Source organism: Pituophis catenifer, unplaced genomic scaffold, assembly GCF_029215685.1.
Source record: "Pituophis catenifer annectens isolate HBS135680 unplaced genomic scaffold, rPitCat1.0.hap2 SCAF_1, whole genome shotgun sequence".
Taxonomy (NCBI): domain Eukaryota; kingdom Metazoa; phylum Chordata; class Lepidosauria; order Squamata; family Colubridae; genus Pituophis; species Pituophis catenifer.
In genome coordinates, this window is record NW_027256881.1 from 190685544 (window position 1) to 190712517 (window position 26974).

General features: G+C 38.2%; 2 protein-coding genes across 2 annotated transcripts; both read right to left on the reverse strand.

Annotated features, from left to right (window-relative positions):
- Positions 1–1143: 1143 nt before the first annotated feature.
- On the reverse strand, positions 1144–12504 carry NUP35 (nucleoporin 35). Its single transcript, XM_070956865.1, has 9 exons — positions 12424–12504; positions 9957–10127; positions 9078–9205; positions 6551–6611; positions 5888–6029; positions 4960–5029; positions 4726–4854; positions 3243–3407; positions 1144–3127 (listed from the first exon to the last, which is right to left on the reverse strand). Exons 1-9 carry the CDS (start codon positions 12467–12469, stop codon positions 3050–3052), a joined length of 990 nt encoding a protein of 329 aa, XP_070812966.1. The 5' UTR covers positions 12470–12504; the 3' UTR covers positions 1144–3049.
- Positions 12505–17119: 4615 nt separating this feature from the next.
- DUSP19 (dual specificity phosphatase 19) lies at positions 17120–21678 on the reverse strand. Its single transcript, XM_070956866.1, has 4 exons — positions 21315–21678; positions 20640–20686; positions 19487–19639; positions 17120–17470 (listed from the first exon to the last, which is right to left on the reverse strand). Exons 1-4 carry the CDS (start codon positions 21538–21540, stop codon positions 17279–17281), a joined length of 618 nt encoding a protein of 205 aa, XP_070812967.1. The 5' UTR covers positions 21541–21678; the 3' UTR covers positions 17120–17278.
- Between the last annotated feature and the right edge of the window lie 5296 nt (positions 21679–26974).

The following is a 26974-nucleotide window of genomic DNA, read 5'->3' on the forward strand; positions in this document are numbered from 1 at the left end:
AAAAAAAGTTGCAAGTGGAACAAAAAATAACTGTTCATCTTCCTTCAATAATTGGCTTGGTCTTACAATCATAAACATGTATCATCTACAGGCCATATCAATGTTTGGAAAATTTCATTTTTTTTGTACTAGTTTAAACAATAGTTTATTACTTAGGATGAAACAGGAAACTACTTTTCAGAAGTTTATCTTAGTTTAATCATTAGTTTCTCACAATACAACATTAATTGAAGTTTCAGAAAGATATCTCTCAATAGAAATCCTTTTGCTAAATTGCTACAAGCATTTGCTGATTCCCTTACCCTTGTGAAATTCTTGCCATGACGACAATCACAATCCATGAGACTGAATGGTAGGGGGAGGTGGGGGAACAATCCTACTTGAGCCCACACTCCAATTGGAAAACATAAGTCACTTTGGCGGTTGCACACCTCTTTTCGAAGTACGTATGGCTATTTACATTCAATGTCTCAGGAAATCAATCTCTCCTCATCCCTTTCCTTAATTTAGAAATATTGTAAGTAATAAATGTTTTAAGTAGCCTTCCACATACAGTAAATCAGCTCTACAAGGTCCCCTAAAAATTTACAGCAGGTTGAGAACCTTCAGGAGAAACGAAAGTCTACTTCATTGGTACATGCTATAGACAAGACACAACAAGCAGAAAACAATTTCATTTACATGTGATGCAGATCTTTGACAGATAGGTAGAGCGAAATATTTAGTACATAACATCTTGGTTCTGACCATGTAACAGCATCTCATTTATTCAGAAATGAAAGTTTTAATAGCAGCAACACATTGCAAAAACCGCTAGTAAAAGTGTCAAAGGAGTTACAGCTCCAGAAAATGGCTCATTAACTATGCAAAGTATCTTACTACAATATAAAGCTTTATTAAAGCTTTAAATGTTGAAGTCAATGTGATGCCTTTCAAAAGGCAAACAGGAAAAAATCTTTACAAAGATAAAATACAACATCCATTTTCACAATTTTCTCAAGAACTAGAGCTATTACAGTAATATTTGCATGAGATCAAAATAACTTCTCATTCTAGTGTCATTCACCATCAAATACATTAATCTTACCAATGAACTGAATCTAATTCCAACACATTTCCTAGTTATCAGCTTCAAAAAAAAATGTATCTAAAGTGGTAAATAAAACCAAAGAATAAGGTAGCATTTATTTTGGTTAGCATGTTTTATTTTGGCAGAAATGTCCATACATGAAGTGTGTTTGTGTCTGTCTCTCTGAAGAACAAATTCATTTTTACAAGAGATTTACAATGTTTTTTTTAAAAAATAGTTATATCGTACAAAAAAGAACATGATCTCATCAGCATGGAAGTATATATTAGTGATGAAAATAAACAGTATAAACCAGGAAAGAAACATTTTCTGAAATTATGTTTAAATCCTTTTTGCTTCCTCTTTCAATAACCGCCTACTATCTACTGAATAGAGTTCTGAAGCTCATGTTTACTATTGAATTCCATCTTAGCAGCATCAAACAGGACTCAATGTGGTGCAGTGGATACAATAGTGGACTGGAAGCATGGAGACCCAAGTACAATTCCAATCTGTCCACGGAATCCTTGGGATGACTTTGGGCCAGATATTGTTTCTCAGTCCAATCTATCTCCCAGTGTTATTGCTGCAAGAATATGAAGGATAAAAACTTTCTAGACAAAAAAGTGGATATAAATGTAGTAAATCAGTGTTTGTACTTAAAAAATACTATGAGAATATTAAAATCTGCTAGAAAGACAGCCATATAACCAAAGGGATCTGTGCTATGATTTGTCATATTTATCTATTCTACACCAAGAGTCTGACTAATCCATTGAAAATAGAATATTGTTGAAAATTGCAAAAGAGGAAGTAGTTATGTCAGTGACTTGCACATGGTGCATTGGTATAAAGTTTTGAGAATTCTACAAATGGTATAATGATGAGGTATAAAAGAGACTTAACACTACATATTTTATTTATGATACTAAATAGTGGTGCAAGTTCAACATTCAGCAGGATGTATGTAATATTAGTTTGTCTTGCTATTTTTACGTATTTGAAAAACAAGAATATAAATAATTCTCATACCAACTACCAAATAAAATGGGGACATATTTAATGGTAACAGTAGCATTCAGATAATTTGGAGAGATATCCACAAAACAGCATCAGCAAAACATATTCTACTATCCCTCCAAAATCTACTTCAAAAAGATGAGATAATTCCTAGTGTATATTTTAGAAACACTGGAAGTAAGGCTCCTGCAGGATGGGAAATGTAAAACTGAATATTGACCAGTGTTCCATAATATTTAGAAGGGGAATTATCAGAACTAAATTTAAGCTTCCAAATAAGCCCTAGATAAAGCACTTCATGCATTTGTTATCATATAAAAGCATTTAAATTTAAAAATATCTATGCAATTAAACGTGTCCCAATGCACAGAAAGCCACATAACAATACTGGCAGTGGTATTTGTATACATTGATAGTATATTTGGATAGTTTACAAAAGCCACCATCAGCTCAAAAAAATAATAGCACCACAATTTTTATTTAGTTTTAAAAAAGCACACCTTCCAAATTAGAAGCAATTTGTCCAAAGTTCCTTTAAATGGTTACATTTAGAACAGCTTTCAATTTTAAAATTGACAAAATCTATCCCAGTCGTTTTGTATAATAATATCCATGAATTTATCTTGCAGTAAGAAATACGTTATTTCCTGAAGTAGAAAGTAAGTCATGCAACTGGAAAATTATGAAGGGTATTAGCATGTATTGAAAAAAAACTCACATATTGTATACCTGTCCATTTTAGGTTGTATCATGCAATTACTATAGAAATAAGTTTAACATTGATTGCAACCGTTTTAAACATATGAGTCAAGTATAAACCCAGCTGTGGATTAAAGTGCAAGTAACTGTGCCAAAGTTTTAGAAGGCAGAACTGATACTATTACAAATGGTTATATAACTAACCAGAAGTGCAGGCAGTCTTTTATATGTTCTAACCAAGCTTACTCTATTTTTTCTCGACTACCAACCAAATATGTATTCCAGAGCTTTGGACACAATGCTTTCATCTTTCCTTGGAGTCTGTCTGTCAGAAATTACCTACAAGAGAGACAAATTTGAATAAGTAGATGTTTCATAATTTTTTAACCAAGGTCAATAGCTTTTATCCAAAAATAGTGACTAGTATTTCTTCACTATGTTAATACAAAAATACCTGGTAATCACTACTTGATGCTTTGTATGCAGTAGCTAGAGGTCTCATGGTGGAAATCCTTTGTGTGCTTGAAGGTTGTGCTTGGGTAGCAAACGATTTCATTGGAGGTGTGAAGACTGAAGTTGGGGATGATACAGTGCTTCTATCTATATTTTCCATCACATTCTACAAGTAAAATCAAGGAATATATTTAGAGATGTCTCTAACCAGTATTAAAGCTTAAAAAATGTTGGAAGATGATGGAGTGCATTAGTCTCTGCTTCAATAAGTTAAAGTAAAGGATGAAGAGCCAACCTATATGCCAGAGACTCAAGGCCCGCAGGCCGCATCCGGCCCATGGGGTGCTCAGATCTGGCCCATGGGGCCACCCTGGAAACAGTGCAGGACCGGTCCGCGGTGTCTCTGCCAGCTGAGCTGCAAGGAGCTGCAGGAGGCTATCGCGGCCAAAAAGGGAGCCTTGACGAGTGATGTCGAGCTGGCCACGCCCAACACACACACACACTGGCCCCCCAAGGTAAAACACAACCCTGATGTGGCCCTCAATGAAATAAGAGTTTGACACTCCTGCTATATGCTTACTTTAATTTAAATTCCTGCAGCTAGAGGGGACAGGCCTCTGGAGCCCAAATCTCTCCCTCCAACTCTAATTCCATGAGAGCACTAAAAAAGTCACAAATTGGCCATTTGGTTTCCCAGGTTGACCACCTGCACCTTAGGATAGATTTTAAATTAGGTATCATTGAAAAACCTAATTTAAAATATCAATAAACATTTAATATTCTGAACTAAACTGGATGAAAATAGTGATTTCCTTGGACTAGACACACTTCTTGTGTTAAGTTCACATTCGTTATTTACTTCCATATTAATTTTCTAATATATTAAATGCTACCCATACAATCTGCAATAAAATGAAATAATTCTATTATTTCCATTTCTTAATAATATTTCTTCTAGCTTTTTCTCCTGATTTAAGAGGTACAGTATAGATAGTCCTCGACTTACGACCACAACTGAGTCTAATATTCCTGTTGCTAAGTGAGACATTTGTTAAGTAGGTTTTGCCCCATTTTACCATCTTGCTTGCCACAGTTGTTGTGAATCACTGCAGTTGTTAAGTTAGTAATACAGTCGTTAAGTGAATCTGGCTTCCCCATTGACTTTGCTTACCAGAAAGTTGCAAAACATGATCACATGACTCAGGGACACTGCAACCGTCATAAATATGAATCAGTTGCCAAGCCTCTGAATTTTGGTCACGTGACCATAGGGATGCTGCTATGGTTGCAAGTGTGAAAAAATGGTCATGTCACTTTTTTCAGTGCCGTTGTAACTTTGAACAGTCACTAAATGAACTGTTATAAGTCAAGACTACGTATACTGTTAATCGTATTTACTACCAAAGATTGGTTATGACTCTGCATTCCCCATCCTATTTTGGGCTATGTCCCTTGCTGACAGAAACCATATAACAACAACTCACTTTATCAATACAAGGTTTAACTCCAATCATGATAGATTCTCCAAAAATTCTTCCGTCTTTGCTCAGGGCTTTCCGAGCCTGTAATTTTGACTGATATCGAATATGCATCCAATTTCCTGTATTAGACATCTATATAGACAATGAGGAAGAATAAAATTTCAAAGCCAAACTGAGAACGGCCATTAAAAAAAAAAAGAAAAGAAAGAAAAACAAACACTACACATCTAGCCTCACCACATGTTTTAGTATGTTTCCATACTGGGCAAACTGTAGCAGGATATATGAAGCAGATGCTTGTGGAAATCTGTAATATCAGTAGAAAAGACTAGTATCACTATTTGAAATCATAAATAAAATATGCAGTATTCAGTCTACCTCAGCGTTATATCACTGACAAGAGTCTCAGAAGTGCATACAAATACAGCCCAAGTCACTGACAAGTACTGTGTAGCTCCTTACTTACTTGCTAGCCCATTTTATAGCGTATCATTTGCAAAGTTAGCTTCACCTTGCAAATGATACGCTATATATAATGGGTTAGCAAGTAAGTCTAGGTGGAAAATGCTATCTTAATTTACAATCAAGGGAGTAGTTTTGGGGAATAGCATCATCTCATGGGGAATATTTTTATAGATGGGCAAACTAAACCACACATAAGAGAGCAGTTAATGCTTCTGCCTTCAAAGTAACCGTCTACTTTTTCTCCTCAATAGAAACTAAGGGATTAACCTTTCCCTGCTTGTTTTTATCCTTTCAGTCTAAAAACTCCATCTGCTTTCTTTCTAGCTAATTAATGGCTGCTCCCTAATACAGCAGCCAACACTACTTCTGGGTCCAAACTTCAATATTTCAATGCACAAAGGAAGAATTAAATGTTGTAATGACAACTATAAATAAATCTGTTCAGGAGTTTGATTATTCCCTTGTTTCATTATGTAAACTGCTTTACCAATTATCATATTTATGAAAATCTAAGCACACCTTATTCAGCTTTAAAAAAACTGCACATGTATATTGCAACCTACGTAATCTCACTCTCGCATTTTATAAAATTCATTCTCTTCGCCCACAGAATCATCATCCCTAATGCAAAAACTATGCCGATTAAACCACGGTAGCCAATTATCCTCCTGTTTATTATATGGAACTGCCAATCACTGACCCAAACACTGTTACCCAGGTGTCATCAAGTTGATCTTCTGATGTCAAAGCATCTCCTTGAGTATAGAATGGATCTAGCTGAGCTGGTGACATGGTAGTTTTTCTAGGTTGTGCAAGACTTGCTGGACTAAACACACTTGCCCCTGTCAAAATATAATGAAATGTCCTTATAAGACCTCGTAGTTAAAGGATGAACTAGTTACTCCAAGCTAAAATAAAAGATAGGCACAGCTTATTAAACTATTTTACTGGTTAATTTTTGAATTCATGTTTACCAAATTCACAGTGTTTTATACTGAAGAAAGAGAAATGGTGACGATGATAACGTGGTGTCTGAAGGCCAGTAAAATGTTACTATTGTCAATACTTAAGATTTATAAATTTATAGTAAAATTTTTATCCTGATTGCCAGCATTTTACATAAATATAATGGAAAGCAAACTAACTTTAAAGAGGAAGACTTCTATCAATGTCAGACATAAAGTAGAGCAGGAATTTTTAAAATCTGGTAAAAGTCGGGTTGGTATAATTTCAATAGGAATTATGTATCAGCCCATAAATTGTGTAATGATCCATATACAAATTAAATAGATCAGATACTCTTGAAATTTCCCTTGCAGATAAATTCTTAATTAAATATCATGAGGAGAAAATAATGTCATACCTGTTCCAGGAGTTAATGGCAGAGACCCAACATTCGGACTCTGTATTACAGAAAAGGTAGCCTGCATGAAAGTACAATGTTAATTAGAAATTGTTTTAAAAGCCAGAAAATAAACTCTTTAAGTAGAATGTTTTATTTTAAAATTAGCCAGCACAATTCAACTCAAAAATACACTTGCATGTTGTTTGTTTTTGATAAAAACAAATAAAATCCCAAGATTGAACTATACAGCAGAATATGCTATGTAGGGCTTATTATTTTATAGGATCTCATATGCAATTTACATTTACTTTCTACTGAGTAATAACAGAAGCCAAAATTGAGTAATTTGGGCCAATATTGACCTAAAATAGGCGATAATTCAATGGACTGTAGAATCAGATGAGGTCATCAGTATGGAATAAAATGTTTACTGCAATGTCAACTAGTACAAATAATTTTCCAGAAACACAGGGATTCCAATATAAATGTATATAACCACTTCTCAGTTCTCAGGCTTGGATCTCTGAAAATACTAATTGCATAAAAATATTACACATAGCCAAATGTATAGTATCTTTAACATACTGTGGCACATACAAGATCAGCAAAGCCTATAATAGCCAGCAAAGTATTATACTCTTCCTTCAATCCTTTTTCTTCCAAAGGCAAAAGTTTTTATTTGTGCAACATTAAATAATCCCATGAATTTAATGTTGATGCATTCAAATCCAAACTGTGTTCTTTGGCTGCATATAGGAATGTTTTCTGAGGATCGTGCCTTTGTGGCTCAATATAGCAAGTTCTTCCATTAATTCTATGTCTTTTTCCAAGATTCAGTGAATCACAAAAACATTCCACATTTCTTTATGCATTAGAGAAATACAGTGGCTCTCAAAACAATAAATGCATTTTTCACTACCAAGTATAGTTATAAAAATATTTACATATGATTAACACTGAAGTAAGATTGATAACAAGGATAATTGTTAAAATTACAATTATATAATTTCATCATATACACTTAGTTGTGCTATAATTTCAGGGGAACAATGATGTGCCATTGCTATGTATTAATATAGCCCAGGGGTGTCAAACTCACGGGCCAGGGGCCAGATACGTCATACACTGGCCATCCCCACCCCATTTTAGTGAAGGGAAAGTCACAATATGTCACGTGACAAAAACGTGACACCGTGAGTTTGACACCCGATATAGCCAAATGGGATCCACTAAGAAAGAGAATGGCTAATTTAACCTCACTTCTTATACTAGGCCCGTGATGGCGAACCTGTGGCACACGGAGCCATATCGGTGGGCATGTGAGCTCAGCTCTGGCACACATGTGCACACCAGCCAGCTGATTTTCGGGCCTTCCGGGCCCACTGGAAGTCGGCAAACAGGCCATTTCCGGCCTCTGGAGAGCCTCCAGGGAGGTGGAGAAGGTCATTTTCACCCTCCCCAGGCTCCTAGAAAGGCTCTGGAGCCTGGGGAGGGCGAAAAACGGGCCTGCCGTGCCATCACATGCCAAAAGCGAGGGAAGCATGTGTGTGTGTGTGTGTGTGTGTTTGTGTGTCACACATAGCATGTTCTGGGGCGGGGCGCATAGAATTATGGGTGTGGGCACCCATACACACGCAACCCCCCTGCGCTCCCCCCGCTTTTGGCACGTGATGGCAAAAAAGTTAGCCATCACTGTACTAGGCAATGAAAGTTATAGATTGCAACCCAGAACTATGAAGGAAGAGAATTTTACTTCTTTTGCTTGATTCTTATTAAATATGGCATAGTATCACAATTGTTTTGTATGCTCTATTCACATTCCAGAAAGATTAACCCAATTGTAGGAAGGCTTTTATAAAGGAGTTATAAAATAAAGCTACAAACTCTTCCCCCTTCCTTTCCCTACCTTTGTAGACAGCTTTTCCAATTTCTTCTGCTGTTCCTGCTCCCCCCACCACTTGCATACATAAACTGGCCAGGCCCAGACTAATGCACAACCCAAACATTTATTAAACATATGCCACTCATCTCGCCTAGAGGTAAACACGACTATGTTTTCAATGCCAAGATAACCTTTTTAATCCTATCAACAAGGAGAAAAATGAAATAGAGACCGCTCCTAAAAGTTCATCCAGGAAGCAGGAGATGAAAAGCCACAGAAAAACCACATTCTAATCAAGCATGCATATAATTATCTCAACATTCCATCCTTTCACTAATGGAATACTTAGCAGCTTTGCCTTACAATAGAAAAATATGTTTGCCTTTGTTTAAACACTTATTTCACTTATCCCACATGTAACCATAAATCAGGCCTTTTGGATTTCTCACCCCTCAACCCCAAAATGCATAAAAATATGTCATTCTATGGTTCAGAGTCCCTCTTTCTCACAAACCAATGATCATTGAATAAAGCTTGGCCATTTCTCATCACTGTGCTCTTTTCTTCAGTGGAAATTCTACAACATTGCCAATGCAGAAAAATATGAATATTTATCACTTGCAAGTCTCAGTCTCGCTTTGCAGTTTCAGAGGAATTACTTACAGGCCTTCGTGAAGTCAAAGGTGTTGATCCAAGACTTGGGCTAGCGACTTCATCATAGATACTTCTAACTGGAGGAGCACCACCTTTATCTTTGTGTGTTGGCATTACTGGTTGTGGAGGAGATCCACCTAAGTAAACATATAATATTAGAACTAGTTAGCATGGAGTTTTCTGTAATCGTTACTGTCTTTTTTCTGATTAAAGTGATTCTCATGAATAAAAAAAAATCTTGTACATGAATAAAGCTGCGTAACTATTTCTGAACCTTGTCAAAAATCAAAGGCTGGAAACTCTGGAAATGGACAAAAACATTGCAAATCACAGTTGCATAAGTAGTTATAGGAAGGTCTATTGTTATTTCAAACAGTCATTAAGCAAACAGTCATAAATCAAGAACAACTTGTACAATATTGACAGTATCATTGTGCTCCAAAACAAATCCGTTCTCTTAAGGGGAAAAAAAATTCTTAATTACAATTGTGGGAATTGCATTTGTGATTATAAATCCTAAGTATTTTTCTCAGAGAAGAACATAATATATACAGTAGTTATGATTTTTTTTTAAATGCAGTGTTTTGGAAATTCAGTAACATGAATATCAGTCAAGGTGAACAGTCAAAAAGTTTATTTCAAGTGACTCACCCTAGAAAATACTTACAATGCAATACACATAGGTGGCCTTTTGCCCTGCCAAAATTAGCTTTCTTCTTAATGTTTTTAATTTTAAAAAAAATAGCAAAACCTGTTCTCAGCAAACACCAGTAACCACTTACCCCTATTTCAAGTAACACCCATCCGCAATACTATTCTAGGATATTCTTGGTGAATTTTTGTCATTTGGGGTTACTAGGAAAGTATTTTAATTCAGAACCAGCTTACCAGCAAGCATTGGTGACCTCATTTCCATTATACCAACTGAAGGACCACTTAAAGAGCGAGGCTGTGGCGTCACTGGAGTTGGCAAATCACCCATCAGAAATCCAGGCAGAAATTGAGCACCAGCACCTGGTTTTGGTGAAGAAGGGGATCCTAATGCCATTGGCTCAGCACCTGTGTTACAAAAGGTGGTTCACATACGAATTACATTCAGCCTCTACCAAAGACACTCCAGTACAGGTAGTTCTCGACTTACAACAGTTCATTTAGTGACCGTCCAAAGTTACAACGGCACTGGAAAAAGTGACTTACGACCTTTTTTCACATTTACCTTTGCAGCATCCCCATGGTCACATGATCAAAATTCAGACCCTTGGCAACTGACTCATATTTATGACAGTTGCAAAGTCCCGGGGTCCTATAATCGGCTTTTGCGACCTTCTGACAAGCAAAGGCAATCTGGAATCCAGATTCATTTAACAAGTATATTACTAACTTAACCAATCAATGATTCACTTAACGACTGTGGCAAGATAAGTTGTAAAATGGGACAAATTCAAGAAATGTTTCACTTAGCAACATAAATTTCGGACACAATTGTGGTTGCAACTCGAGGACTAACTGTAGCTGGTTCTTAATTTTGAGACCTTAAAACAGGGCTGTCAAACTTGCGCCAGGCGGGCCGAATGTGTCATGTGCTGGCCATGCCCGGTTTAGCAAAGGAGAAAAAAGCCCCGATACATCACGTGACACCGCCGTGACATGAGTTTGACACCCCTGCCTTAAAACAAAACAAACAAAAATATAGCTTTCCTATTGAATACAGCTGCCCTGTTAAGCATTACTTTCTTTGCAACCACCATAAAGGTATTCCTCGATTTACAACAGTTCATTCAGTGACTGCTAAAAGTTACAACAGCAAAATGAAGTGACTTATGACCATTTTTCACACTTACGACCACGGCAAGCATCCTCAATGTCACATAATCAAAATTCAGACGCTTGGCTTGCTGGTTCACATTGCTTGCTGGTTCACATTGCTGATAGTTGCAATGTCCCGGGATCACACGATCAGCTTTTGTGACCTTCCCAATGAGCAAAGTCAATGGGGAAGCCAGATTGACTGAACAACCGTGCACTAACGTTAACAACTGCAACAATTCACTTAACAACTGCAGCAGGAAACTTCGTAGCCTGGGGCAAATCCCACTGGACAAATGGTTTTGTTAAGCAATGTAAAATGTGGGGTTCAAAACGTGGGTCTCAACGTAAATATGATCATAACGCAAGGACTACCTGCACTGGTTGCAAACGCAAATATTTGAATCCAAGTTATTTTATCCCTAGAACAAGGTTTCCTCTGAACAAACAAGGGACAATTTTGTTATTGCTGTTGTTAGTTGCAAAGTCGTGTCCTGCCCATTGCGACCCCTTGGACGTTCCTCCAGGCCTTCCTGTCCTCTACCATCTTCTGAAGTCCATTTAAGCTCACGCCGACTGCTTCAATGACTCCATCCAGCCACCTCGTTCTCTGACGTCCCTTTCTTCTTTTGCGTTTCATCTTTCCCAGCATTAGGCTCTTCTCCAGTGAGTCCTTCCTTCTCATTAGGTGGCCAAAGCATTTGAGTTTCCTCTTCAGGATCTGGCCTTCTAAAGAGCAGTCAGGGTCGATCTCCTCTAGGACTGACCGGTTTGATGGCCTTGCAATCCAAGGGACTCGCAGGAGTCTCCTCCAGCACCATAGTTCAAAGGCCTCAATTCTTTGGCACTCAGCCTTCCTTATGGTCCAACTTTCACAGCCAGACATTGCAACTGGGAAAACCATAGCCTTGACTAGACGCACTTTTGTTGGCTGTCTCCACTTTTTAGAATGCTGTCTAGGTCTGCCATAGCTTTCCTCCCCAGGAGCAAGCGTCTTTTAATTTTTCTTGGCTGCCAGCAGTCCTAAAAGCAAAAGTTTCTCACCCACCTCCAACCCACCCCCACCCCCCCAGTAACTTTTTAAAGCCAAGAGACGTTCGGGCCTCTTTACAGCGTACCTGAGCCAACAGGTTTGAAAACAGCTTCCCGGACCGTGTTTTGAACGCGTTTGAATCCGTACTGGGGGTTCATTTGCTTTTTTTTTTTCTTTTTCCCTTCCTCGACCCAGTGGTAAACAAACGACCTGCTTTCTTTCCTTCCTTCCTCAGACGCCCCTGCAACCTTTCCGGGATTTCGCCATGCAGGTCTAGGTGCCAGTGACGTCACAATCGGGGACTCCCACCCTTCTCCCCCTTCCCCGCGAGACTCGGGACGTTCTAGAATCCCCCCACCCCCCACTGGGTCCCAAATGGACGTGAGGCAGAAAAGAGAGAAACGACCGGCATGAAACACGTCTCCCCTTCCCGCCTTCCTTCACAAAGTCCGCTTCAACGTTCATTTAATTAATTTCATTGTAATTTCATTAGGCTTAACCCGAGACGACGCTCACCCAGAGAAGGGGAAGACAGCGGCAGCTCCATAGCGAAGGCAGCCATCCACCGCCGGGAAAGCAGCAGCCACTGCCAGACCGGCCGCGTGCACAGCAGCCGCCTCTTTCTTGCCTCAGCCCGTCACTTTCAAATGAGGCGGAAGTGCCGCTCTTGCCCGCGGTGGGGAAAAAAAAAAAAAAAAAAAGGCTGACGCCACTTCCTCACAAGAACGGATCATAAAGTTGAGGATGCCTAGCGGCCTGTCCTATATAGGTTTGCGACTCTATGGTCGTTTCCCTTTCTGGAATGCGGGAAAAAACGAAAAGCGTTGGGAACTTTTCTTTTTGCAGGCCGTTTCCGCCTGGGTTTTATTGCCTGGCTCAATTTCCGGCCTTGACTCTTGGCCGGGCGGGGGGGGGGGGGGGGTCGGGGTCTGAGGGAGCGGGTGGCCCTTATTTATGGGTAGTTAGAAATTAAAAGCTTTTTGAAAGCTGCGGGTTTTTTTTAATGACAGCCACTCTTCTGTGGAAGATGAGAGGCGGGATAAAAGCTTTTTTACTTTTTCAAGCTCCATGTATTTTTTCTTTTATGTGCACTGAGAGCGTATGCTCCAAGACAAATTCCTTGTGTGTCCAATCACACTTGGCCAATAAAGAATTCTATTCTACTCTATTCATGTGCAGAAAAATAAGGAATTTAAGTTATTTAAAACATAAATTGCATCGTCAATACCTCCTGCTCTAGGATAATAGAAAATATTATTTTATTACGTGAGATCTATAGCAATAACCTTGTCAACTCTCAACTCTGCTATGTATTCAAAATAATAATGTGTGTATATATATATATCTGTCTTAAGTTTTCGCGGGTGTGTATATGCAAAAAATTAAAATCTCGGGTGTTTTCTCACATCATGATAAATAAGTTAATTAAAATTGTTTAAAATTCTGGTTAAAATCCTAGCTTAAAATCTTCTAAAAATCCTTACAGACCACTCTGCAAGGTCCTTTAAAACCTTAAAATCTGGTAGGATTTTAGCTAAGGTTTTAAAGGACCTTGCAGAGTGATTTACAGCTGTGTGGTTCTTTGCTCTTTTTCTTAATCATGAATTGTTGGCATTAAAGGTTGGAGAATGGAAGTACGAGTGAAAGCTGTATCTATTTCGTCCTAGAGAAGAAACAAAGAATTTGGATTAGGGGTGAAATCCAGCAGGTTCTGGAGAAATTTTGAGCAGTTCGGAGAACCGGTAGCGGAAATTTTGAGTAGTTCAGAGAACCAGCAAATACCATCTCTGGCTGGCCCAGGAGTGGGAAGGGAATGGGGATTTTGTAGTATCCTTCCCCTGGAGTGGGGAGGGAATGGAGATTTTGCAGTATCCTTCCCCTGGAGTGGGGTCGGAATGCAGATTTTGCAGTATCCTTCCCCTGCCACGCCCACCAAGCCACCACGCCCACCAAGCCACGCCCACAGAACAGGTAGTAAAAATTTTGGGATTTCACCACTGATTTGAAGATGAAGATGCAGCTGCACAATATCAAACTGACTTTTGCATTTGAAAGACTATAAGATGGTTTAAGCTTAGGAAATGAAGTGCAGGGGGAATATATCAGATTGACTTGCATTTGAAAGACAGGTAGGTTTAAGGTTAGGAAATGAAGTGCAGGGAAAATATCTGCAGAGAAAACATTAACCATCCACAAGCTCCAGAACCACGTTTCAAAGAAAATACTATTTTAACTGCAGTTTCAAATATCCTGTATGAGAGAGAAAAAGTTCTAGTTCTGAAACCTCAGTAATTTGCATAGAATTGCCATCAGTGATGCAATGCCACTTTGGGGGAGGATCTGATGGTAAAAAAGAATAACTACAGTAATTTATGTGAACAGTGCTATTATGTGAACCAATACTGATGTCAGAGGTCATGACATCTCATTAATGATGCATACTACAGTCAGGTCCAGAAATATTGGGACATCGACACAATTCTAACATCTTTGGCTCTATACACCACCACAATGGAGTTGGAATGAAATAAACACAATGTGCGTTAACTGCAGACTGTCAGCTTTAATTTGAGGGTATGTACATCCAACTCAGGTGAACGGTGTAGGACTTACAGCAGTTTGTATATGTGCCTCCCACTTGTTAAGGGACCAAAAGTAATGGGACAGTTGGCTTCTCAGATGTTCCATGGCCAGGTGTGTGATATTCCCTCATTACCCCAATTACAATGTGCAGATAAAAGGCCCAGAGTTCATTTCAAGTATGCTATTTGCATTTGGAATCTTGCTGTCAAGTCTCAAGATGAGATCCAAAGAGCTGTCACTATCAGTGAAGCAAGCCATCATTAGGCTGAAGAAACAAAACAAACACATCAGAGAGATAGCAAGAACATTAGGCATGACCAAAACAACTGTTTGAAACATTCTCAAAAAGAAGGACTGTACCGGTGAGCTCAGCAACACCAAAAGACCTGGGAGACCATGGAAAACAAGTGTGGTGGATGACCGAAGAATTCTTTCCCTGGTGAAGAAAACACCCTTCACAACAGTTGGCCAGATCAAGAACACTCTCCAGGAGATAGGTGTATGTGTGTCAAAGTCAACAATCAAGAGAAGACTTCACCAGAGTGAATACAGAGGGTTCACCACAAGATGTAAACCATTGGTGAGCTTCAAAAACAGGAAGGCCAGATTAGAGTTTGCCAAACAACATCTAACAAAGCCTTCACAGTTCTGGAACAAGATCCTATGGACAGATGAGACCAAGATCAACTTGTACCAGAGTGATGGGAAGAGAAGAGTATGGAGAAGGAAAGGAACTGCTCATGATCCTAACCATACCACCTCATCAGTGAAGCATGGTGGTGGTAGTGTCATGGCGTGGGCATGTATGGCTGCCAATGGAACTGGTTCTCTTGTATTTATTGATGATGTGACTGCTGACAAAGGCAGCAGGATGAATTCTGAAGTGTTTTGGGCAATATTATCTGCTCACATTCAGCCAAATGCTGCAGAATTTATTGGACGGCACTTCATAGTGCAGATGGACAATGACCCAAAGCATACTGCAAAAGCAACCAAAGAGTTTTTGAAGGAACAGAAGTGGAATGTTATGCAATGGCCAAGTCAATCACCTGACCTGAATCCCATTGAGCATGCATTTCACTTGCTGAAGACAAAACTGAAGGGAAAATGCCCCAAGAACAAGCAGGAACTGAAGACAGTTGCAGTAGAGGCCTGGCAAAGCATCACCAGGGATGAAACCCAGCATCTGGTGATGTCTATGCATTCCAGACTTCAGGCTGTGATTTACTGCAAAGGATTTGCAACCAAGTATTAAGAAGGGAAAGTTTGATTTATGATTATTATTCTGTCCCATTACTTTTGGTCCCTTAACAAGTGGGAGGCACATATGCAAACTGCTGTAAGTCCTACACCATTCACCTGAGTTGGATGTACATACCCTCAAATTAAAGCTGACAGTCTGCAGTTAAAGCACATTGTGTTTGTTTCATCCAAACTCCATTGTGGTGGTGTATAGAGCCAAAGATGTTAGAATTGTGTCGATGTCCCAATATTTCTGGACCTGACTGTATATAGTTGTTAGTTGCATTATGACATCAATGATAGATTATGTGTGACATTACAGTGATGATCTTTCAGGCATTCATGTAATCTAACAATCCTAGGAATAGATGGCAGTTGGAATCTGCATGAATTTTGAAAGATCCATTTTATAGTGTGATTTAATACTGGGATTCATATATTGTAAGTACAGGAAGGGTCAGGCAAGTGAAAGTCTTAATACCATTTCAACATGACCAAGGCATTATCCCTAAATTTTAACATTATGGAACTGGTTGTAACCATTCTGTAATGAGTATTTTTAATGATAACTTAATAAAGATGTTGAGATTTGTCTCATGTTCAGCCATTACTGATGCAGTTTAGGATTTCTGATAAAAGGGCCCTTTATTACCACAATTGAAAGATGTTACCAAGATGCAAATGTAAAATATCTAGAGTGACCATGTTCACTGACAACATGATTGCTAAGATTTAAATTCAAAACAAATGTTGAGAGTAGGCAATAGAATTAATTTTTAATTTTACTTTTCTCTTTAAGATCATTCTTTGCAGAACATCCTTCAGTGTCTAATATAAACTTCATATTTTTTTCAAACTCATTTTGTTTTGACATCTAGATATTAGACATATTTATTTTCTTGTTATTGTATAAGTTGCCATGGATGTTAAAGCCAGAAGGCCAAATGCTTCCCTGAAATATTTAAAATATGGAACATTGGGCACCATTTATAAATGAAGGAAAATGGATTTCAGGGAAGGAAAAAATCCTTCTCCCAGGAGTGGGGAGGGAATGGGGATTTTATTTATTTATTTATTTATTTATTTATTTATTTATTTATTTATTTATTTATTTATTTATTTAGCTAGCGCTAGCTAGCTAGTTTATATGCCGCCCTCTCTCTGGAAAGGACTCAGGATGGCTTACAGCAATAAAACAGATAAAATCAATATTAAATGTTAAAACCATTAAAACTCCCCTTGCAGTATCCTTCCCCTGCCATGCACACCAAGCCACACCACGCCCACAGAATCGGTAGTAAAAAAATTTGGATTTCACCATTGCTCCAGAGTAATCGTTATATTTATTAAGATTAAAATAAAAAAGGCAAAATGCATCTGTGATGGATTCAATATTGTAAGAACGAGGATGAGTTTTCGATGATAGATATAGAGCTGTAATGCTGTGCAACTTTTATTAACACCAATTTTTTTAAAAGTCCATTTCTCTTATTAAAACACAACCATAAAATTCATTCTTCATCGTTCCCCTATTGAGTTTCCATTTTTAATGATTGAATTGACAGTATTTCTGGAGCTGCTCCATGAAGCCAGAATTTGGACAAATAGCAGGCCTTGCATTTTTCACCACAGAAAAAGCCATGGCAAAATTGAGTCCTTCTGAGTACATTAAAAATCCTATGATAATTGCTGCTGCCCGGGAAACTCCTGCATTACAGTGAACAAGCACAACACCATCCTTTGAAAAAGAAAGGAAAGACACATTTAAGCTTTCATTTTCCATCAAAATGGAGACACCAATATTTTCTTTTATTACCAAGGCATTTTAAGCAAGCTCTCTACAAAGTCTTCAGAGGTATAATTTAGTATATGCATACTCTCTTTCATACATACATTTATTTTTACCAGAATCCCTGTGGATTGCGTAGATTTTGCTAGATTCAATCTTTTCCCATCTCAGTATTTAGTCAATGCTCTCCCTTTCTGAAGACGGCCAATAGGTAAATTAGAATCAATGCTTCTCTTTTCAGATCGATGACCAGGATCTTCTACTGTTTATTTTTTTCTCCCTTCACAGCAAACATTTCATGGTTTTCAGCACACCAGCAGAAATATGAGATTTACGGTAGCTGGAGACTGATGGTATGGCTGTGTTATGACAGACAAGTCATCTGTTTATGCCAGCAAGCACATTTAACGGTCTGCTGTATATATTTGTAATGATGGTCTGATCTGCCATGGAGGGCTTAACCAGTTACCGGAGATCCATTTTATTAGGATGGCATGTTTCAATAATCAGAAAATTTAAATGTACACATGCTGAATGTAACAAAAACAATATGCTATTTGAAATCAGCATGGGTAATTCTGGGGTTTTTTTTTCTGGTGTAGATTAGAAGTAATTGGGGATTTAAGAATTTAAACATGGGGGTCAAATAGGATTAGGATTAGGATTACCTTTAAAATTTAGAAGTTAAAGCTCTAAGAATTAAAGTTATCATTAAAATTACATAATGCAGGTTTTGTGATCCTACCCCTCAAATTGATATAGCTACTGTATATGCAGCAACAACAACACTACAAAAAGATAATTTGGTAGTCGTAAACTTCTATAATTGTGAATTTTTTATCTCAAAAGCCTATGTCATGAATGGGAATATAGAAAATGTATTCTGTTGCAGGTTTGTTTGCTTTAATGAAGCAATTTGTGATCTCATACTTTATTCATATGTCCTGCTTTGCCTGGCAGGGTGCCTTCAATAAAATATTGAATGTTTTTGTCTGTGCAATAAAGAAATTTTGTATTATGAAGTACCAGAAATATCAGGAAAAAAAGAAAGATTGTAAAAGCAATCTTGAGTATACAAAGCTAACTGAAAAATTAAAACTTCTGAGGCAGAACAGTAACACCAGGATCTTAGAATGGCCAATCTAATTTAGAAATGAAGTGGAAACAGTAACTAGAAACCTTCAGGAGAGCATGAAATGAAGACACGTTTCAGGTAACCTGTTAATAATATACCACATTCTTCTTTCTAAAATAAGACAAAGGGTAATGGAGCAAAGTTATCTTCCTTTCTTTCAAACTGTATAAATAATGAACATGATGAAACTCAGAAGCACCTGGAACAGGTTTGAAAATGTCAAGATACTAACAGGTTGTAGCATCAAGTGAAGTTATATGAAATAGATCAGACATCAGATTACTTATACGCGCATTTAGGTATAGAAGCACTATCTTTATAAAATGATTTTTCTAATTTATTTTTGACAGGTTATACTGTAGACAAAATCCTAGTCATATGTATGAAATCTAAATATTTCCTATTCAGTTCAGTGCCACAGTTCAGTACAGAGTTAAAAACATTTCAAGGATCCTCATTCAGTGTTGATTTCCAGTACACAATCACACTCCACACCTTTGGGATCTGCAAGGCTTAACATACATTATTAAGCTTTACATTGAAATGATTATCTTAACTGGAGACTATTTTTAAAGAAGATCATCTCCCTGCCAGGGAGATACACACATATGTATGTGGCTACATATAGCACATTAATTTATTTACATTGAAGTTTAAACTTTCGTTCAAATAAGGATGGGAATAAATAGGCAGTTCCAACCTTAAGATACTTTAACTGATCTTAGTATGGACGTGTCTTAAAAGACTCCTAACTAATCAATGCAAAAAATGGATGAGTTTAGTACACACACACATACTGCCAAGCATCACTCCTTGCAACAACTATTTACCTTTAACTTGATTTGCTCAATAAATTCAAAACATTCAGGAAAATAGGAGGTGATGTCAGTCTCAGGCAGATCAAGAATAGGGATAGTTTTATATATCAAGTCATTGGGGAAGGCATTCTCAACTCCATAAGCTACATTTAGAATATGGGTAACCTAAAACAGAAAAGGCATACAATCAAGATAACAATTTCAAAGGAATTCCATTCATCAGTCACAAGATCAGAGTGGCACCTTCATTCAGATCTGTTAAATTCTTACTCTCTTAGTTGGACAAATACATTTTTTTCTACTTCATTTCATTCATTAGTTCATGATCATTTCTCCTCTTACATTCCAAGTCACAAACTTTGCATACTATGATGATTGCCAGTGGGGGGTCACCATTCATCATGAGTTTGGTCGATTGAGGCTTTCACATAACATATTTTAGCAGCATAAATAAGATGTAGATAGCATTACCAACAGTAAGAAAATAAATTGGTTTAGTTTGGCATAATATGGCCTGTGTTCCGCAAGCACAGCCAATGGCCAGTTTTACTCTGTTACTCTGTTACTCTGAGGAAGTTGGCATCTCTAATCCAGGGGTCCCCAACCTCTGGTCTGTGGACCAGCACCAGTTCACGGCAGGCAAGAAACCGGTCCGCGCAAACAAGCAAAATCCCATCCACAGGATGCAGGCAGCACATGAAACCATGCCCCCTCCAGTCCACAGAAAAATATCTCTTCGCAGAACCGGTCCTTGGTGCCCAAAAGGTGGGGAGGGGGGCTGCTCTAATCTACAGACTATCTTGAAAGCCAACATGCTATTGTCTCCAACCTATCAGTTAGAAGGAATGATATTGTCACATTCAGAATACACTTGCTTTTATAATCTTCATGTTCTGAATGGCAAACACGCAATTATCTTCTATCATGAAATCAACTGCAAGGTTGTGATTAAGTATATTTCAATACAAAACCAGTAAACCAGAGTTTCTCAAACTATGTTCCATAAAACTCTAGGTTCTGCAAGAACGTGTTGGGGCTTTGTGAGAGGCTAAGGGCAAAAAAGCCCCAAAGATTTACCCAAATGTAGTCAGTTTTCTATTACCAGAGTTGTACTAGTGTTAACCATCAGCTGCAACTGCTTTTTTTAAAAAAATCCATACATTACCTTATATTTTTTCATTATTTCCAGGTCATGAGCAGCATCCTGGGAACCTGTGAAAGACAGATGTTATCCCACCAAGTTTGGGAAATAATTACATGCAGACAACAAGACCAAATACTGTATATTCTGATGAAATTAAGTAAATTATTATTACACACAAGCATGCATGTGTACTACATATATGTACAGTCTACATATATACAAGACATGGGTGCAGCCAAGAAGGGGAAAAAACCCTTTTTTAGAATGGATCCAGTTTGAATTAGCTATGCCAATTATTACCAATTGAAGATCTACAGATTTCATTTCTGGAGTTAATCTTATGTATTGAAAGTAGTACATTAATAGAATCATTGCATTATTACTACTATTATTGTATTATACACTATTACCATTATGATCCCAAAGCAGTAGCTACCCATTTATAGCCAACTCTGGGTGGCTCCCAGTCAAAAGCAAGAACCTAAAAATCTTAATAAAGCTATGGAACTAAGCACATTAAAAACAACAAAAACCTGGTGCCAAGTCATATAGTCTCTTATCCCAGTATATACACAAACACATACACATATCCACCATGCACAGCCATGGCGCACAGCCATGCATACACACCCACAGTTTTCCAGTGCACACAGGTATGCTTAACTATTAATGCTGCTTTGGCTAAAAACTACATACCCAGCAAGAGCCATGGTTTAATCACCCCAATTTGAAGATCCAGGCTCAGGTCCTGCACATAACCACAGGCATCCCCCTCCTTACAATCAGCCACTTCCACCACTTGCATCTGGGCATCCCTCCAGGTCTCGATTAGTCTCTTTCCAGATAAAGTTGTGACTCTGGTGCATTGCTTTTTCAAATTAGTCCTGGAGAAGGATTTGATTTCTTGGGTGAGTGAGTGCATTACATGAGAAAAGGAGCCCTCAAGCGGGCAGCAGCAAAGCCAAGGAGAAGCTTCTTTGCATTTGATTTCTTCTTTTTTGCGAGTAGATCCGCTCCCAGTCTTTCAGCTTTGCCTAAACAAACACACATCCCTCCTCCGGCGAGTCTTCAAGCACAATTGGCCAGCAGCATTGAAGCTTTGCCTGTTATGCTTCCTTTTTCTCAGACAACAGTGTAAAAGAGTTTTGGATTGGCTATAGAGAAGCCTTTCTGGATTGGTTGAGAGAGCCCTTTTTCTGTTAAGTAGCATGAAATCTCCAGGGTTGCTGAAATAGCTTACAGATGCACGCATGCTCTGCTCCACTCTCACTTTCATATTGTTTTTGTATGTAATATCTGTTTGTCTTAAAGTGCTATGAGGCAAAAGAAATGATCAGAAAAGAAAGAGATGCAAGAGAAGAAAAAAGAAAAGAAAATATAGCTAAATCTGACGTGCCCTACATCTCACCATACGTTTTTATCCTTTATCCAACTACAGCCATACTTCCAGAGGTGTTCTCTAAATTTGGCACCAGCCAGTGCCGATGGCAAGAGCTCCTCTTTGTCCTCCGGTTTGGCCAGCCAACTGGACTTTCTTCCTTGATGTCACCGAATGAGGAACCAGACCATGCCTGCACCCAAACTGCAACACCAACAGATACAATGATTGTAGAGTGGAAAATGTCCTGCTATACATACCTCTAAGACCCACATTCCTACTGCATTCACTTAAGTTTAGATTTGTCTTGACCCAGCATTCAGTTGTATATAACACATTCCAATACACATCTATTTTTGCTTCTTTCAGTGCTGACAGTCTATATATCATCACTACTATTACTACTTTCATCTATTCTTTCACTTATCTTCTGAAGAGCAAGAATTCAGCCCACACACCCAGTGCTTGTTATAAAGCCACAAAGCAGTTCCCAAATTTTGCTCATCATTGCTTCTTTTTTTTCTCTCTTAATCAGAATTCTGCCAAACACCCTCGTAGGCACACTTAAACTATTTTCTGTATAGTTTTTGCTGACATTTTCCTGCCTTTGCTTTTCAGGCATCTTGCCCAATACACTCTTCACTTCACATACACATAACTCTCACTTACATTAAAAGTAAACTAACATCTATATGTACTTCAACATTTCATCAATTATGCCATCAGTACCTGTAGCTTTTTCATTTTTTAATATTGCCACGCTTATGTTCTCGTCTTTTTTTTTTCTTGGACACAGTCATTGAGCAGCATTTATTTCAATTCCTTTCTTCAAATTATCACTATTCCTATTGAAATCTCTAATATATGCCTTCCAATAATCCATCATTTCAGTTTCAATGCAAATCATTTTCTCACTTTTCATTCTTTGTGTCAAGTAAAACACGCACAAACTATAAAACTGAGTACACATTTAAGGGAGACAAAACACACTTAAATAACCCTGAAAAGGAAGACAGTGCTTATAACCATGACAATATACGTAATGTTTGCAGAATAAAATATACGTGGTGTAGAACAAGTAATTAGTTAGGTCTACAGGATACAAAAGGGATGCGGTGGCTCAGTGGCTAAGATGCTGAGCTGGTCGATCGAAAGCTCGGCAGTTCAGTGGTTCGAATCCCTAATGCTGCATAACAGGGTGAGCTCCCGTTACTTGTCCCAGCTTCTGCCAACCTAGCAGTTCAAAAGCACGTAAAAAATGCAAGTAGAAAAATAGGGATCACCTTTGGTGGGAAGGTAACAGCGTTCCATGCGCCTTTGGCATTTAGTCATACCAGCCACATGACTACGGAGACATCTTCGGACAGCGCTGGCTCTTCGGCTTTGAAACGGAGATGAGCACTGCCCCCTAGCGTCGGGAACGACTAACACATATGTGCGAGGGAACCTTTACCTTTACAGGATACAAGACCAGATAAGTAAAAAAAAATAGCAATAGTTTTAAATCCCGAAAACTGAAGAAAAACCAATACTTCTTGAATTTGATTGTGTAAGAATTGTTTAGAAATTTATTTCTATTTATGTCATTGGACTCCAGGGCCTCACGTCTCTCCAGAACACTCTCATAATAGCAATATGAATACAAGATACTCAGTTCTAAGCAAAGGCATTGGTTTAGCCATTTGTAATCTACCTGGTGCAGTAGATCATGCTGCCAATAGATGTATGTTTTGCTTTTTAAAGGAGACTTGATTGGACAGATTGGAGATTGGAAAAAAGATTGGACAAATCTTTGGATTCTGGAATTATCAGTGGTGGGTTGCTACCAGTTCACCCTGGATCGGGCGAACCAGTAGCAGCAGCAATGGGAGGCTCTGCCCACCCGCCCGGATGCTTCTGCGCATGCACAGAAATGTTGCAAAAACCTTCAGACTGACTGAGCCATTCCAAAGAACAGTCATTCTCCAAACCGGATTGGGATTCAAAGTGTCCCTCTGAAAACGGCTTGGTCTAGAGAAGGTTTGGCATGGCCTAGATCAGAGGTCGGCAACCTTACACACTCAGAGCCACAAAGGTCCTAACCGGAAGCCCCTGTTCAATTCTGGAGCCAACCGGAAATCTGGTTCCCCCATCATAGTCTCCTCCTAGTGCGGCGTCCTTTTTCCTCTGCTGACCGGAAGTCTGGTTCTCCAACAATGGAGTCTCCTCCTAGCACAGCGTCCTTTTTCTTCTGCCGACTGGAAGTCTGTTCCCCCACCATAGAGTCTCCTCCTAGCACGGCATCCTTTTTCCTCTACCTGTCCTAACCGAAAGCCTTATCAATTGTGGAGCTGACCAGCAACAGGGAGCCGCAGCAGGGAGATGAAAGAGCTACATGTGGCTCCAGAGCCGCAGGTTGCTGACCCCTGGCCTAGATGGGAAATAGAATTCTCTGGAACATTCAGTTCCCAAATCAGCTGAGTTTTGCCAATTTCTAATCAAAATGCATAAAATAAGATCTTCTCAGATCCTTAGATTCAGATCCTTAGATCTTCATTTTTAATGAAAAACGTAGACTGCATTTTAAATGGCTAAATTGTTATGAAAAATATAGACTGCATTTTAAGTGAAATATAAAGATTTCAAAAGATGAATGGATAGCAGTTACTTTACTGTACATGTGTCTAGTTCTGGGTATCAGTGTTTAAAATGGATTCCGGACTATATAATGAGTCTATTGGAAGAGAAAAAAAATTACTGAGATTCCTAAATATGTAAGAGAAAACTGGTAAAATATAAAAGATGACATTGATCTGTGAGATTATATGCAGTGGGAATTTGAAAGACCATAAAATTGCTTTCCAATAAAAGGCTCCAAGTAACACTTTAAGGATTTTTTTTATGGTAAGAAAAAGACCCGAGAAAGAGTGAAAAATAATGAATAAAACAGGACAATTGGGCATTAAAGCCTTATCTGGAAGTGTTTCATATAGATAACTCTACTTAACTGTTGATTGATTTTTTAGTTTGTAGTGGGTTTGCCAGCAGGGAACATTTGATGCTTTTCTACAGAACCTGAAGGCTAGACAAATGTTATCTCTTTGTTCTCTATTATGGGGATTTGATCTGAAGAGATCACACTCCTATATCAGAAGACAGTGCGTACAACACAAGCAAGGAACTACTGTAAATCAAGCCTGAAAGCCCAATCAAAAACCATTCTTTTCCCACATCTTCAATCAAGTCTGGGAGATGAAGAAGAAACTTTTTTGGTAATTTCACCCTTTAATATTTTAAGGATAGCATTAGTAGATTAGACAAGTAGGATTTTTTTTCTTCCAGTGGCTCAGTCCACCCAGTGTTCTAATAAAACATGTTTTCCTGCTGTTGGTCCTTGGCAACTGATATTTGAAGATATGCTCCCTCTAACCCAGAAGTAGCACTGAGGCTTTGAGATTGAAAAACCTTGATAGATCTGCCTTCCATGTCCGAGTCCATCAATCCTTTCAATTCAAGCGTCAATCTGTCCATTTCAGCGCAATCCAATACTTTTTTAATTATTAAGTCTTCAGAGGGTGTATTTGTGCTTCTCCAACATTGCACAAAGGCCAGTCTTGCCACAGTTGTCATGTGTAAAATGATATATGGATTTTTTTCCATAATTCCTTTTCATTATTCCTAAATAATGACTCGGATTTTTACGTAATATGGAAGAAATGGTACAATTGGATCGAAAATAGAAAAATGGGGGAAAAACAGACAAAATAGAATGGTAGATTTAGTAAAAATGTACAGAGTATAGGTGAATTGTAGTGTGATGATATGTAAATGGTCACAGTCATGCACAAGAAGTGAATAAGAATTGTATAATTCTATCAGTCTGCTGAGCCTGGTGGCTCAGCAGACTGATAGCATTGTGATTAACACCAGCTGTCTGCAATTACTGTAAGTTCGAATCTCACCAGGCTCAAGGTTGACTCAGCCTTCCATCCTTTCTAAGGTAGGTAAATTGAGGACCCAGTTTGTGGGGGCAATAAGCTGACTTTGTATAAATATACAAAAGTATGAAGGCTATTGCTTAACGCATTGTAAGCCGCCCTGAGTCTCCGGAGAAGGGCGGCATATAAATCAAATTAAAAAAAAAATTGTGAAAACTCAATAAAACAATTCTTTTTAAAAAGAAAAATCTGCCTTCCATGAATTGGTCCCTCCCATCCCTCTTTAAAGTCATTCACATATGGCCATAACCATATCTTGTCATGGTAGGTTTTGTAAATTAATTATCCAGTGTGTCAAGAAATACTTCATTTTGTTCCAATTGCTTTCATTAAGCAATCCATAATCATATTATTTAGGGAAAGAAAGAGAAGTTCCCTTCCTAACTTCTTTGTGCAGGATTCAATCATTCAATCATGTTCCCAAATTTTTAGGTTAAAGAGGCTTAAATGTTCTAGCTTTTCTCATAAGCAAGGTGTTCAAACCACATTTTGGGTATATTCTTCTATAATTCTTCCTGCTCTGTTACAATTTTTTTTCCAGATGGAGCAACTACAGCTCTAGATGCATCTTAGATTTGCTTAAGAGTATTAAAGTGGTGGTAGCTTTAATGCTTATTTCAGTCTTTTTTCATGTGATCTCTAGCATGGAATTTATATTTTTATGGCTGTGGCAAACAGAGTAGACATCTTGGTTGGGCCACTATTTACTATAGCCTCAAGATCTTTTTCCAGATAGCTCAGCTCATTAATGTATACATGGAGTAAAGTATTTTTGCCACATTTTACACTGTATGTGCTAATTAGTTAACCATTTTCTCATTTGAAAGAGATTTTTATGGAGCTCTTCACAATAACTTTTTATTTTTACACTTCAGAAGTCATCTGTTCTTCCATACAGAAGAACATATGGAACGATTCATCATCCTGAGGTACAAGTAAAGCACAATAAGATTGCCAGCGCTAGCAGGAATAAGAGGTCAGTGGTTTGTAGAGGAAATTGG